Source organism: Eschrichtius robustus, chromosome 21, assembly GCF_028021215.1.
Source record: "Eschrichtius robustus isolate mEscRob2 chromosome 21, mEscRob2.pri, whole genome shotgun sequence".
NCBI classification, from domain to species: Eukaryota; Metazoa; Chordata; class Mammalia; order Artiodactyla; family Eschrichtiidae; genus Eschrichtius; species Eschrichtius robustus.
Genome location: NC_090844.1, coordinates 31,734,497 through 31,750,088, shown reverse-complemented (window position 1 = coordinate 31,750,088; position 15,592 = coordinate 31,734,497). Strand labels below are relative to the sequence as shown.

Sequence of the window (15,592 nt, the reverse complement as noted above, 5' to 3'; positions counted from 1 at the left end):
AAATTAATTAATTAATTTATTTATTTATTTTTGGCTGTGCTGGGTCTTCGTTTCTGTGCGGGGGCTTTCTCTAGTTGCAGCAAGCGGGGGCCACTCTTCATCGCGGTGCGCGGGCCTCTCACTATCGCGGCCTCTCTTGTTGCGGAGCACAGGCTCCAGACGCGCAGGCTCAGTAGTTGTGGCTCACGGGCCTAGTTGCTCCGTGGCATGTGGGATCTTCCCAGACCGAGGCTCGAACCCGTGTCCCCTGCATTGGCAGGCAGATTCTCAACCGCTGCACCACCAGGGAAGCCCTGCATGTATCTTTTTGAATTATGGTTTTCTCCAGATATATGCCCAGGACTGGTATTGCTGGGTCATATGGTAGCTCTATTTTCAGTTTTTTAAGGAACCTCCATACTGTTCTCCATAATGGCTGTACCAGTTTTCATTCCCACCAACAGTGTAGGAGGGTTCGCTTTTCTCCAAACCCTCTCCAGCACTTATTGTTTGTAGATTTTTGATGATGGCCATTTTGACCTGTGTGTGGTGATACTCATTGTAGTTTTGATTTGTATATCTATAATAATTACTGATATTGAGCATCTTTTCATGTGCTTTTTAACCATCTGTATGTCTTTTTGGAGAAATGTCTATTTAGATCTTCCACCCATTTTTTGATTGGGGTTTTTTTTTTTCTGATATTGAGCTGCCTGAGGTGTTTGTATGTTTTAGAGATTAATCCCTTGTTGGTGGCTTCATTTGCAAATATTTTCTCCCATTCTGAGGGTTGTCTTTTACTTTTGTTTATCATTTCCTTTGCTGTGCAAAAGCTTTTAAGTTTAATTAGGTCCCATTTGTTTATTTTTGTTTTCATTTCCATTACTCTAGGAGGTGGATTGAAAAAGATCTTGCTGTGATTTATGTCTGAGAGTGTTCTCCCTATGTTTTCCTCAAAAGTTTTATAGTATCCGGCCTTACATTTAGGTCTTTAATCCATTTTGAGTTTATTTTTGTGTATGGTGTTAGGGTGTGTTCTAATTTCATTCTTTTACATGTAGCTGTCCAGCTTTCCCAGCACCACTTATTGAAGAGACTGTCTTTTCTCCACTGTATATTCTTGCCTCGTTTGTTTTAGATTAGGTGAGCATAAGTGTGTGGATTTATTTCTGGACTTTCTATCCTGTTCTATTGATCTATATTTCTGTTCTTGTACCAGTACCACACTGTTTTGATGACTGTAGCTTTGTAGTATAGTCTGAAGTCAGGGAGCCTGATTCCTCCAGCTTTGTTTTTCTTTCTCAAGATTGCTTTGGACATTCGGGGTCTTTCCTGTTTCCATACAAATTGTAAAATGTTTTGCTCTAATTCTGTGAAAAATGCCATCAGTAATTTGAAAGGGATTGCATTGAACCTGTAGCTTGCTTTGGGTAGTATAGTCATTTTCACAATATTGATTCTTCCAATCCAATAACATGGTATATCTCTCCATTTGTTTGTGTCATCTTCTATTTCTTTCATCAGTATCTTATAGTTTTTGGAGTACAGGTCTCTTGCCTCCTTAGGTAGGTTTATACCTAGGCAATTTGTTCTTTTTGATGTGATAGTAAATGGGATTGTTTCCTTGATATCTCTTTCTGATCTTTCGTTGTTAGTGTATAGGTGTGCAACAGATTTCTTTATATTAGTTTTGTATCCTGCAACTTTACCTAATTCATTGATGAGCTCTAGTTGTTTTCTGGTAACATCTTTAGGGTTTTCTATGTATACTATCATGTCATCTGCAAACAGTGGCAGTTTTACTTCTTTTCCAAGTTGTGTTCCTTTTACTTCTTTTCCTTCTCTGATTGCTGTGGCTAGGACTTCCAAAACTATGTGGAATAAAAGTGGCGAGAGTGGACATCCTTGACTTGTTCCTGATCTTAGAGGAAATGCTTTCTGCTTTTCACCATGGAGAATGATGTTTGCTGTGGGTTTGTCATATATGGTCTTTATTATGTTGAGGTAGGTCCCTTCTCTTCCCACATCCTGGAGTTTTTTTTTTTAATCATAAATCAGTGTTGAGTTTTGTCAAAAGTTCTTTCTGCATCTATTGAGATGATCATATGGTTTTTATTCTTCAATTTGTTGATGTGGTGTATCACACTGATTGATTTGTGGATATTGAAAAATCCTTTCATCCCTAGGGTAAATTCCACTTGATCATGGTGTATGATCCTTTTAATGTGGTGTTGGATTCTGTTTGCTAGTAGTTTGTTGAGGATTTTTGTGTCTATGTTCATCAGTGATATGGGTCTGTAATTTTCTTTTTTTGTGATATCTTTGTCTGGTTTTGGTATCAGGATGATAGTGGCCTCTTAGAATGAGCTTGGCAGTGTTCCTTCCTATGCAATTTTTGGGAAGAGTTTCAGAAGGGTAGGTGTTAACTCTTCTCTAAATGTTTGATAGAATTTGCCTGTGAAGTCATCTGGTCCTTGCCTTCTTTTTGTTGGAAGATTTTTTTTTTTCCAACAAAAGATTTCACATATTTATTACTGAGCTACACAGTGAGCAGTGGAAAGATCAAGAAAAGAGGAGAGAGCCATTCCATTTTTCCCATCAAACACAGGCAGCTGTTCCAGACACTAGTGATGTTCTGATATGGTAAGACACAATTGACCTTGATGGCATAAATGTGTGACACTTCACGTGAGGTTCCTTATAGACCCAGCTTAGTTCTTCTCCAATGTCTTCTCTTGGAGTTTTATCTGATTTTATTACCAGTTTTCATTCAAATCCATTGGGGAATGGGATGATTCTGCTTTTGTTTTTGGCCAGGAATTGCTTGATCCTGAAAGTCTTGTGAGAAGACATGGCGAGGAGCAAATTCAACCACACATAGGATGGCAGACAAGAGAAAAGAGGAGGAAGTGAAGGGAAGGACGTATTTAGAAGGCCTGTTGGAAGATTTTTAATCACAGTGTAATTTCAGTACTTGTGGTTAGTCTGTTCATATTTTTTATTTCTTCGTGGTTCAATCTTGGAAGGTTGTATCTTTCTAAGAATTTGTCCATTTCTTCTAGGTTGTCCATTTTATTGGGGTATGGTTAGTTGCTTGTAGTAGTCTCTTATGATCCTTTGTATTCTGTGGTGTCCATTATGACTTCTCCTTTTTCATTTTATTGACTTGAGTCCTCTCCCCTTTTTCTTTATGAGTCTGGCTAAAGGCTTATCAATTTTGCTTATCTTTTCAAAGAACCAGCTTTCAGTTTCATTGGTCTTTGCTATTGGTTTTTTTGGTCTCTATTTCATTTATTTCTGCTCTGATCTTTATAATTTCTTTCCTTCTACTAACTTTGGGTTTTGTTTGTTCTTCTTTCTCTAGTTGCTTTAGGTGTAAGGTTAGGTGGTTTATTTGAGATTTTTCTTGTTTCTTGAGGTGAGATTGTATTGCTGTAAGCTTCCTTCTTAGAACTGCTTTTGCTGCATTCCATAGGTTTTGGATGGTCGTGTTTTTGTTGTCATTCGTCTCTAGGTATTTTTAGATTTCCTCTTTGATTTCTTCAGTGATCCATTGATTACTTAGTAACATATTGTTTAGCCTCCATGTGTTTGTGGTTTTTATAGTTTCGTTTCCTGTATTTAATTTCTAATCTCATAGCATTGTGGTCAGGAAGCATACTTGATATGATTTCAATTTTCTTAAATTTACCAAGGCTTGATTTGTGACTCAAGATCTGATCTATCCTGGAGAATGTTCTGTGTGCACTTGAGAAGAAAATGTATACTGCTACTTTCAGATGGAATGTCCTGTAAATATCAATTAATCTCTCTGATCTAATGTTTCATTTAAGGCTTGTGTTTTCTTATTAATATTCTGTCTGGATGATCTGTCCTTTGGTGTAAGTGCGATGTTAAAGTCCCCCATAATTATTGTGTTACTGTCGATTTTCCCTTTTATGGCTTAACATTTGCCTTATATATTGAGCTGCATGTTAGGTGCATCTGTATTTACATTTGTTACATCTTCTTCAATTGATCCCTTGATCATTATGTAGTGTCCTTCCTTGTCTCTTGTAACAGTCTTTATTTTAAAGTCTATTTTGTCTGATATGAGTACTGCTACTCCAGCTTTCTTTTTATTTCCATTTGCCCCTCACTTTCAGTCTGTATGTGTCCCTAGGTCTGAAATGGCTCTCTTGTAGACAGTGTATATATGGGTCTTGTTTTTGTATTTATTCAGCCAGTCTGTGTCTTTTGGTTGTAGCTTTAATTCATTTACATTTAAGGTAATTATCAATATGTATGTTTTTATTGCCATTTTCTTAATTGTTTTGTGTTTGTTTTTGTAGGTCTTTTTTCTTCCCTTCATCTTTTGTTCTCTTCTCTCTTCTCCTTAGAGTTTTCCCTCTAAGGACTCAAAATTATCATAAATAAAGCTCCAGAGTTTTGGGCAGCTATGTTTTTGACCATGTGGAAAAAGATGGGCCTCAATGAGACAGAAAAATGAAGCTGGAGTATAAACATAAATGAAAACAAGAGGTAGAGAGATAAGCTTTACTTACATTTCTTACTTGAGTGCCAATATAATAAATATTTCATTTAATCTGTCTCGTGTTATTCTCATAATTAGTGATGAATTTCCTAGACTTCTTTGAAAATAGTTATTTCTCCATTATTTCAGCTGGTGTTATAGTAATAATCTATAGTTTATTGGAGATGGAAAAGAATTATATAGCTCAAGTGGCTTCAGATTATATTAGTAAGTTTATGCTTATTTATCTTAAATATCTCTTAGGACTGTTTTAGGAGCCATGAGGAAAAAATTTCAACTCTTACTTCTTATCATGAATTTGTGGAAATTTTTAATTGGTTCTATCTACAAGTTATTTGAAAAATGTAGAATTGATATTGCCTCTTTCAATAAAAAATATTTAGAAGGCCACAAAACAGAAACTAATGAAATTAGTGAGGTGACGTTGGAAACATAATTTGGGAGAGATCACTAAGGAGTTTGTTTCAAATGTTAATCTTTAAAAATCTCTCTTGCTTCAAATAGAAGAGGTGTAATTCCTATTGGAGGTTTTGATTTTGGATGTCAAACTCCATAAGAAAGACAGATCATGGAATATGTTCCCCAAGGTGTTGATTTTTTTCATTCATTCAATAAATATTTATTTATCACCTTAATTGGGTAAGGCATTCTTCTAGGACTGGAAACCCAGTGATGGGAAAGACAAAAAAAAAAAGATTCCTATTCTTATGGAGGTTATATTGCAGTGAAGGGTTCAGGCATAAACAATAAAAAATTAGTAAATAAGTAAATAAATAAATGTAATCATTTCCATTAGTGGTGAATGTTATGATAACAACAACAACAAAAAATTCCCCAAACAAAGCAACAGCAAACAGAGTAATAGGGAAAAAACTGATGATGAAGGTGAGGCTGTTCAGACAGGGTGTTCAGAGATGGTTTCTGTGTGGAAGTGAAATTTGAGTAGAAACTTTAATATTAAGAAGAAGTCAGCCAAAGGATGATCTTAGAAAAGAGCATTTTGGGCAGAGAAATGCAGCAAATGTTATGGTTCTGAGTTAGGAATGAATTTGGTGAGTTCAAGGATGAAAAGAAGGGCAGTGTGGCTGAAAGGTAGTGAACCAGGCTGAGTAAGGACCATGCCAAGAATATTGGATTTTATTCGTAATGTAACGGGAAACCACTAGAGATATTTAAGTAAGAGGCTGATGTATTTTTATTTTTTAAAAAGATCACTCTGACTTATGATATGGAGGATGTACTATGGAGAGTAGAAGTGGGGAGTCGTTTAGAAGCTATGGTAGCATATTAGAAGAGAACTGATGATAGCACAGGCTAGAGTGGTGGCTGTGCAGAAGATGAGAAGTGGTCATGCTCAGGCTGTATTTAGGGGCAGTGTCCGTAATACTTGGATTAGATGGTGGAGGCAGGTAGTGAGGGGGGAAAAAAGAAATCAAGAATTCTTCCTAAGTTTTGGCCTGAACATTGGTTGACTAATGGTCCTATAAAGAAGCCTAGGGTGTAAAACAGAATTTGGTTTTAGGATGTGTTAAGTTGCAAATGCCTATTAGTCATGAGATGAGGTGAGAAAGATGTCAGGTTATGAAAGGTAGAACTTAAGCCAACATTTCAGTGGCTCTCTTTATTACAGTTGAGATGGGGTGGCCTTCTAGTCCATCTAACTGGAAACGTAAACTAGTCGTCTCTAATAGTGGTCAAGGGAGTATAACCTCAAACTCCCTACTCTGCAGTGCTATTTATGAGTCTTGCCTAAATTACTTGCAATAGTTTTCCAGCACCCACATTTACTGACCTAGTACCAGCCATGCACATCTGTCTGTGAAAGTCCATCTACAATTTTGTGGTACCTCATAGCATTTGATAATAGGTTAGAGGGAATCTAAATACACTATTTGGACTATGGAAGGGCAAATTCTCTTACTTTGTAGACTTGGTCAGTATACTGGATTTAAGGAAATATTTGACATGTGATTTCACATTTTCAAAGTGTTGCCCTTTTGGTGTTTCCATATCACCTTGGAAAACCCAGACTGAGCTGAGAGAAAGTCCCTAACACTAGTGAGAGAGGGTATTCAAGGGAGAAATTAAATACATGGCTCATTGGTACCTTTAGAAGCACTATTTGAATGAGTAAAAATTGGCCTGGATGAAGAGCATTCCTAACCTGGTATTCTCAGATTCACAACTGAGCTAATAAACATTGTGAATACTCAGAAATACCATTACCTGTCCTCACGGTACGTATACAAGCACCTTTGATGGACCAATGTTTAAAAATGGTGGAAAGAGAATTAGGAGAACGTAAAAAATTAAAGGGAATAGTGGGGAAAATGTAAATCATAGAAAGAGCTGGTAAATAGGAGAAACCTTCTTAATCTCAAAAGAAAATGGAGAAGGATTAGATGGGAATTAAGAGTGGCTAAATATGGGACTTCCCTGGTGGCGCAGTGGTTGAAAATCCGCCTGCCAATGCAGGGGACACAGGTTCGAGCCCTGGTCCGGGAAGATCCCACGTGCTGTGCAGCAACTAAGCCCATGCGCCACAACTACTGAGCCTGTGCTCTACAGCCTGCGAGCCTAGATCCCATGCTCTGCAACAAGAGAAGCCACCGCAATGAGAAGCCCACGCACCGCAGTGAAGAGTAGCCCCCGCTCACCACAACTAGAGAAAGCCCATGTACAGCAATGAAGACCCAACGCAACCAAAAATAAATAAATAAATTAATTAATTTAAAAAAAGAGTGACTAAATAAACATCATCTTAATTAAGTTTCATAACAATCCACTGAGGTAGATATTATTACCTACTTTTATATTTTATAGATGGGCAGTTAGACTTAGCAAGGTTCATTTTGGAGAAGGTAACTGTGCTAGGTGGAATTCTAAAATGGCCCCCAATATTTTTCTGGTGTACATTTCTTGTATAATCCCCTCTCTGAGATGGGGGAGAACCAGTGAATATATGATGGAATATCATTCCTATGATTAGATTATATAGTAATTATGAAGGAATTTTAAAGATGTAATTAAGGTCCATAATTAGTCAACTTTGAATTAATTAAAAGGGAGATCATTCTGAGTGGGGCCTCACCTAATAATGTGAGCCTTTAGAAGATGGAAGATGTCAGAAGATTCTCTTGCTGGCTTGGCAGAAATAAGCTGCCATTGTTGTGAGAGGGCCATGTGACTAGGACCTGAGGGGCCAAGAGTAACCCCTGGCAAATAGTAAGACAATGGAGCAATGGGTGCAAAAAAATGAATTCTTCCAATGACCAGTGAGATTGGAAGAGGACTCCAGCCTCAAATGAGACTGTAACCCCAGCCAAGAACTTTATTTCAGCCTAGTGAGACCCTGCACAGAGAACCTGCTTGTGCTTTGCCAGGCTCCTGACTTATAGAAACTGTGACGTGGGTGTTGTTTTAAGGTGCCAATATATTGGTAATTTTTTACACAATGATAAAAAAACTAATATAGTAATGAAGGAAAAATAGGTAAATTTATAGTTTGGCAATTTTGGTCCCTTCACTTCAGACTTTCTGAAGATACGAGGTTTCTTTAATGAGATTTTTTTATACACCTGGCTTTTTATAAATTCCTACTCAGAATCTAGGAGAACAAGTATAGTTAGTCTCTCTTGTCTTCTTTCACAGAGCCCTCTCAAGGTTTACACTTCTATAGCTCTCCCCTATTCTCATAATATGTTTTGTGATGGAAATGACTGAAAATGAAGTAAAAAGAGAAATAACCATGAGCGTTACTTTTCACTTTAATCATTTCTCTTTTCTTACAACGTCACTAGGAAACTTTTGAATAGATGATAATAATAGAGAAAAAAGCATAAGAAACATAAATATATGAGGAAATTGAGGAAGATGGAAAAAAAGGAAGTTTTAATCCAAATATATTTCTAACTTTGACAGGTTCAAAAAATGCTCCATTTGCCTGCTATGAAGAAATACAGTCTCAAACTGATAGGTTTGGGAACTGTGGTAGAGAAGGAAGCAGATATAAATTTTGTGCATGGAGGTATGCTATGCAAATATTAAAGATACTTCTCTTATGTTCTGTAAGATTCTGTTTTTAGTTTTTCTCTATATATGTCATTCATTCCAGTGGTTTCAAGTATCACATGTGTATGGGAGTAAATCTGAAATCAAAATCTCTAGCCTTGGCATCTTTCTTGTGTTCCAGGCTTATTAAGCCTGTATCAATGGCTTTCCTTTTTACTTTAAATGTTAGCATTAAAGTGTTACATTTTCCTTAGATATACTGCCATAAATCTAGAACCATTGTTTATTTTTACTTTTTTGTCAAAGAAAGCAATCTGATGCATTCCTAATAAATGCCTAATGCATAATAATCATATAATTTATTATGTTTGCAGGAATCTTATATGTGGCAGATTAATTTGTACCTACCCCTTTCAAACTCCTTTCCTTCGAGACGGTGCTTCTGTGATTTATGCTTTTGTACGAAATACTGTATGTATAACTATGCACTACACAACGACGGGTAGAGAAGATCCAATGATGGTCAAAAGTGGCTCTATTTGTGATACTGGGAGGGTAAATGACTTAAAATCTATTTTTAAAAATCTAGTTTTATTAATTCCTTTAATAAATATTGCAGTCAATTACTAGTGCTTTGTAAACTTAAATATTTGGTTAAGGAGAAAATGAATAAGCTTCAGTTGGTCTCTGAGGGAAATGAGAGTTGTTTGATCCCCGTTAGAATTTCAGTGTTGTGAGCAAGGAAAATCCAAGTGTTCTGGGGCTGGAGTGGGGAAGAGAGAAATCTTGGGAATACTTGTACTTGTAGTTAAATATTCCATAACATGGAAATTCACTTTTCTTCTTGGAGAAGAAAGAAGAAATCCCACTTAGTAATATATGTCTCTTTGCGGCCCAGTAGATAAGAGCACAACTTAGATGGGGCTGCTAAGAATCAGTCTTCACCTCTTAGTTTTTGACATTTTGCAAGTTACCTAACCAGTCTGAGATATCACAACTGTATGTAAAGTGGGGATAATAATAACATTTACTCTATGGAGTTATTGCAAAGATTAAATGAGATAATAGTATAAAGTGCTTAGCACAATGCCCAGCACATAGTAAGAGCTAAATATAGGTTGGCTATTATTATTTATTGTTATTATAATTTGTTATCTATGAGACCAACCAGCCAAACCTGGAGAAAACATAGAGGGAATAAATTTTCTTCAAAATCTCTACGTTCTAAAAGGAGTTGTTAGACACACCACAGAGGCCAATAACTAATGAGAAGACTGAACACATTGAAGGCTTTTAAAAGGGTTAGGGTGTTGGGGTTTAGAAAGGGTTTTGTGAGGCCATTTCTCTGAAGGGTGTTGTGATTTCATGTTTGAAAGGAAATCATTTTCACATACATTATTTCATTTTAACCTTGAAACAAATCTCAAATAGTTTAGAAAAAGTATTATTGTACTCATTTAAGAAAACTGCGACTTAAGGAAGTTGATATTGCTAGAAATAAGGGAGTTGGGAATATATCCTTAATCCTCTGATTATTATACTTTATACTTAAAAGAATTAATATTTGGATGTTTAATACATTCCATAATAGAATATTAGATATCTGTAGTATATTTTAATGAAAACTTCTAATATCTTTCTTAGGAACTCGAATAATAGCGCATATTTAGTGAAAACTCCTGATTATTGAATTGATTTTCTTTCTATGCAAACTTTCGATATGTGCAGTAATGCAGAATATTATTTAAACTGTGCTCTTAGGGATGGTTTTGTTAGATTTCAGGCTATTGTAATTAAAAGTGATTTTTTGATTATGATTTTTTTTATGTCAGTCTTGTTTCGTTTGTTTCTCCCATTTCCCTGCCCTGAATCATTTTTTTGGACTGTTTTTAAAGAACAATTTTAGATTCACAACAAAATGGAAAGGATGTTAGAGGGATTTCCTACATGCCCTCTTGGCCCCACACAGGCATGTCTTCCCCGTTACTAACATTGCCCACCAGTGTGGTACAGTTGTTACAATTGATCAACCTACATTGACACATGCTTATCACACAAAGAAAATAGTTTACGTAAAGCTATTGTACATCCTATTAGTTTCTGACCTATATTATTTTCCTTCTCTCTTAAGAACTTCTTTTAACATGTCTTGCAAGACAGCTCTCTTAGCGAAAAATTCCCTCCTTTTTTGTGTGTCTGAAAAAGTCTTTATCTCTCTTTCACTTTTGAAGGATAATTTTGCGGTATATAGAATTCTAGGTTGGGGATTTTTTTCTGTCAATACTTTAAATATTTTGCTCCACTCTTCTGACTGCCTGGTTTCTGAGGAGAAGTCAGATGTAATTCTTATCTTTGTTAATCTATAGGTAAGGCTTTAAAAATTTTTTTTGCTTTTTTCAGGATTTATTCTTTGATTTTCTGTTTGAACACAATATGCCTAGGTGTAGGGGTTTGTTAGTTTGTTTGTTTGTTTGGCATTTATCCTGCTTATTGTTATCTGAGATTCCTGGAACTGTGGTTTGGTGTCTGACATTAATTTGGGGGAAATCCTTAGTCATTATTGTTTCAAATATTTCTTCTGTTCCTTTTTCTTTTTCTTCTGGCATTTCCATTACATATATGTTATACCTTTTGTAGTTGTCCCACAGTCCTTGGATATTCTGTGTTATTTTTTTGTCTTTGTTCTTTTTGCTTTTTCATTTTCAAGGATTCTATTGATATATCCTCTAGCTCAGAGATTCTTCCCTCAGCTATGTCCAGTGTACTAATAAGCCCATTAAAGGCATTTATTCATTTTTGTTACAGTGAGTTTTTTTTTTTCATTCCAGCATTTATTTTTATTTTTTTCTTAGGATTGCTGTCTCTCTGCTTCCATCTCCCATCTGTTCTTGCATACTGTCTACTTCGTCTATTAGAGCCCTTAGCATATTAATCATAGTTGCTTTAAACTCCTGGTCTGATTATTTCAGTATCCCTGACATGTATGGTTTTGATACTTTCTCCGTTTTTCCAATTATGTTTTTTAGCTTTTAGTATAACCTTAACTGTTTTCTTGAGAGCTGGACATGATGAACCAGATAAAAGAACTGCTGTAAATAGACCTTTAGAAATGTGGTGGTGAGGTGTTGTGGGAAGGGGAAGTGTTCTTTAGTCCTATGAACAGGTCTGAGTCTTTCAGTGAACCTGTGCCTCTGGACTGTGAACTTCACAAGTGTTTCTCATGTTTTTTCTCCTCCCTTAGATGGGACAGGATGGCTGGAGTGGGCTGGAGTTGGGTATTTCTCTTCTTACACATGGAAGGTTAGAGCCGACTGAAATTGGGTATTTCCCTTCCCCCAGATCAGTTAGGCTCTGATAAAACACCACCAGATTAGGCTCTAGTTAACTAGTTTCTCCTGAGGGCAAGCTTGTTAAGAACAGAGTGCTCTGGCTACTTCAGAATGGTTGCTTTTCCCCTCCTCCCGCCAGAATACAAGAAATTTTTTTCTCTAATATTTACTGTGAGAACCCGGTTGAGCTCCTGGATGTACATCTCACAAAACTGTGGGGCTCTCCTGGAGTTCCTAACTCTCAGAGGTGTCTGTATTGAGCCTCCAGCAATTCATCAATTACAGTTCAGACTTTCCTACCCTGGCGCGGGTACCTGAGGAGGTTTCCGCTTGTGAATCTTTTCTCTGGTAAGCTGTGACTCCCTGTGTTCACTTGTCTGTCTCTCCAATTTGGGGGCAGTGGTTTGCCCCCAAATCACTTCTTTTATGGATCCTAAAAGAGTTGTTGCTTCTTCAGTCTGTTCAACTTTTTACTTGTTGTTAGGATGGAGTGGCAACTTCCAAACTCCTTAAATGGGGAACCGAATACCAGAAGCCTGAATCATTTCTTTAAAATTTATTTTTAAAAATAGACTTTATTTTTTAGGGAAGTTTTAGGTTCACATCAAAAGTTGCAGAAAGTACAGGGAGTTCCCATAACCACTTACCGCAAAGAAGTGCAGACACCTACACTATCCACAATCCTACACTATTACATCATCCTCACCCAAAGTCCATAGTTTACATTAGACTTATCAGAAAAATCCCCAAATATTTGTAGCTTACACTACACATTTCTAAATAACACTTATGCCAAAGGAGAAATCTCAAGAGAAATTGAAAAATATTTTTAATTAAATGAAAATACAACATATAAAAATTTGTGGGTTACAGCAAAAGCAGTACTTAATGGAAATTTACTGCATTGAATGGCTGTGGTCTTATAAAATTACTGATGGTAATGTTACAATAACTGGACTCCTCTAACTCAGAAAAAATTTTTTTTTGTTTTTCTTTAGATTTGTGTAAATCGTGAATGTGTAGAATCAAGGATACTTGCAGACAGATCATATAATTGTTCACTAAAGTGCAATGGACATGGAGTAAGTAAGCACATGATTCATGTTTTCCCAAATCACCTCTCTTGGACACTTTTCAGCATCATTTGTTAATTTATTCAACGTTTATTGGGTTCCTACTGTGTGCTAGGACATGTTGTATCTACTTAAAATGTGGGGCTGAATTGGGTTACTAAATTTGTAGCCATATGTTTTAGAGGACATTGTACAGAATTAAACTGCTGATGACTCTAACAAATTTATTATTACAGTTGGGCACTTTTCAGAGGTATTAAATATTCCAGTAAATACATTAACCTGTTCGTTACGTGAAGATAATTAAACTAAAGTGTGTGTGTCTATGAATATATAGGGTGAGGGAAAATTATTGGTTTTATCCCTCATTTTGTAATAGACTTTTTTTTATTTTTCCCAATGAGACCAATTTACTTCCCATACCAAAAAAGTAAAAGTGCAGTGGATAGAAGGTTGGATTGTCGATCTCAAGTGATAGTAGAACACCCCTATTTTATTTTTTTTCATTTTTTTAAAAAATTGGAGTATAGTTGATTTACAATGTTGTGTTAGTTTCAGGTGTACAGCAAAGTGGATCAGTTATACATATACATATATCTGTTCTTTTTTAGATTTTTTTCCCATATAGGTTATTATAGAATACTGAGTAGAGTTCCCTGTGCTATACAGTAGGTCCTTATTAGTTATCTATTTTATATACAGTAGTGTGTATATGTTAATCCCAAACACTTAATTTATCCCTCCCCCACCTCCTTTCGCCTTTGGTAACCATAAGTTTGTTTTCTACATCTGTGACTCTTTCCGTTTTGTAAATAAGTTCATTTGTACCATTTTTCAGATTCCACACATAGGCAATATCATATGATATTTGTCTTTCTCTCTCTGACTTACTTCACTTAGTATGATAATCCCTAGATCCACCCATGTTGCTGCAAATGGCATTATTTCATTCTTTATTATGGCTGAGGAATATTCCATTGTATATGTGTACCACATCTTCTTTACCCACTCCACTGTTGATGGACATTTAGGTTGCGTCCATGTCTTTGCTATTGTAAATAGTGCTGCAGTGAATATTGGGCTGCATGTATTTTTTCTTTCTTTTTTTTTTTTTTGTTTTTTTTTGTTTGTTTTTTTATACTGCAGGTTCTTATTAGGCATCAATTTTATACACATCAGTGTATACATGTCAATCCCAATCGCCCAATTCAGCACACCACCATCCCCACCCCACCACAGTTTTCCCCCCTTGGTGTCCATATGTCCATTCTCTACATCTGTGTCTCAACTTCTGCCCTGCAAACTGGCTCATCTCTACCATTTTTCTAGGTTCCACATACATGCATTAATATACGATATTTGTTTTTCTCTTTCTGACTTACTTCACTCTGTATGACAGTCTCTAGATCCATCCATGTCTCAACAAATGACTCAATTTCGTTCCTTTTTATGGCTGAGTAATATTCCATTGTATATATGTACCACATCTTCTTTATCCATTTGTCTGTTGATGGGCATTTAGGTTGCTTCCATGACCTGGCTATTGTAAATAGTGCCGCAATGAACATTCGGGTGCATGTGTCTTTTTGAATTATGGTTTTCTCTGGGTATATGCCCAGTAGTGGGATTGCTGGGTCATATGGTAATTCTGTTTTTAGTTTTTTAAGGAACCTCCATATTGTTCTCCATAGTGGCTGTATCAATTTACATTCCCACCAACAGTGCAAGAGGTTTCCCTTCTCTCCACAACCTCTCCAGCATTTGTTGTTTGTAGATTTTCTGATGATGCCCATTCTAACAGGAGTGAGGTGATACCTCATTGTAGTTTTGATTTGCATTTCTCTAATAATTAGTGATGTTGAGCATCTTTTCATGTGCTTTGTGGCCGTCTGTATGTCTTCTTTGGAGAAATGTCTATTTAGGTCTTCTGCCCATTTTTGGATTGGGGTGTTTGTTTCTTTAATATTGAGCTGAATGAGCTGTTTATATATTTTGGAGATTAATCCTTTGTCCGTTGATTCATTTGCAAATATTTTCTCCCATTCTGAGGGTTGTCTTTTCGTCTTGTTTATGGTTTCCTTTGCTGTGCAAAAGCTTTGAAGTTTCATTAGGTCCCACTTGTTTATTTTTGTTTTTATTTCCATTACTCTAGGAGGTGGCTCAAAAAAGATCTTGCTGTGATTTATGTCAAAGAGTGTTTGTTCTTCCTATGTTTTCCTCTAAGAGTTTTATAGTGTCCAGTCTTATATTTAGGTCTCTAATCCATTTTGAGTTTATTTTTGTGTATGGTGTTAGGGAGTGTTCTAATTTCATTCTTTTACATGTAGCTGTCCAGTTTTCCCAGCACCACTTATTGAAGAGACTGTCTTTTCTCCATTGTATATCTTTGCCTCCTTTGTCATAGATCAATTGACCATAGGTGCGTGGGTTAATCTCTGGGCTTTCTATCTTGTTCCATTGATCTATGTTTCTGTTTTTGTGCCAGTACCATATTGTCTTGATTACTGTAGCTTTGTAGTATAGTCTGAAGTCAGGGAGTCTGATTCCTCCAGCTCCATTTTTTTGCCTCAAGACTGCTTTCGCTATTCGGGGTCTTTTGTGTCTCCATACAAATTTTAAGATGATTTGTTCTAGCTCCGTAAAAAATGCCATTGGTAATTTGATAG

At 36.2% G+C, this 15,592-nt stretch overlaps 1 protein-coding gene across 1 annotated transcript in view; it reads left to right on the top strand.

Moving 5' to 3' along the window:
- Positions 1-15,592, top strand: part of ADAM32 (ADAM metallopeptidase domain 32) — a 200,221-nt gene that overhangs the window by 126,349 nt on the left and 58,280 nt on the right. The window contains exons 15-17 of the mRNA XM_068531996.1: positions 8,435-8,540; positions 8,899-9,079; positions 12,852-12,935. Of these exons, the coding sequence (XP_068388097.1) occupies positions 8,435-8,540; positions 8,899-9,079; positions 12,852-12,935 (371 nt within the window). The remainder of the gene's footprint in view (positions 1-8,434; positions 8,541-8,898; positions 9,080-12,851; positions 12,936-15,592) is intronic.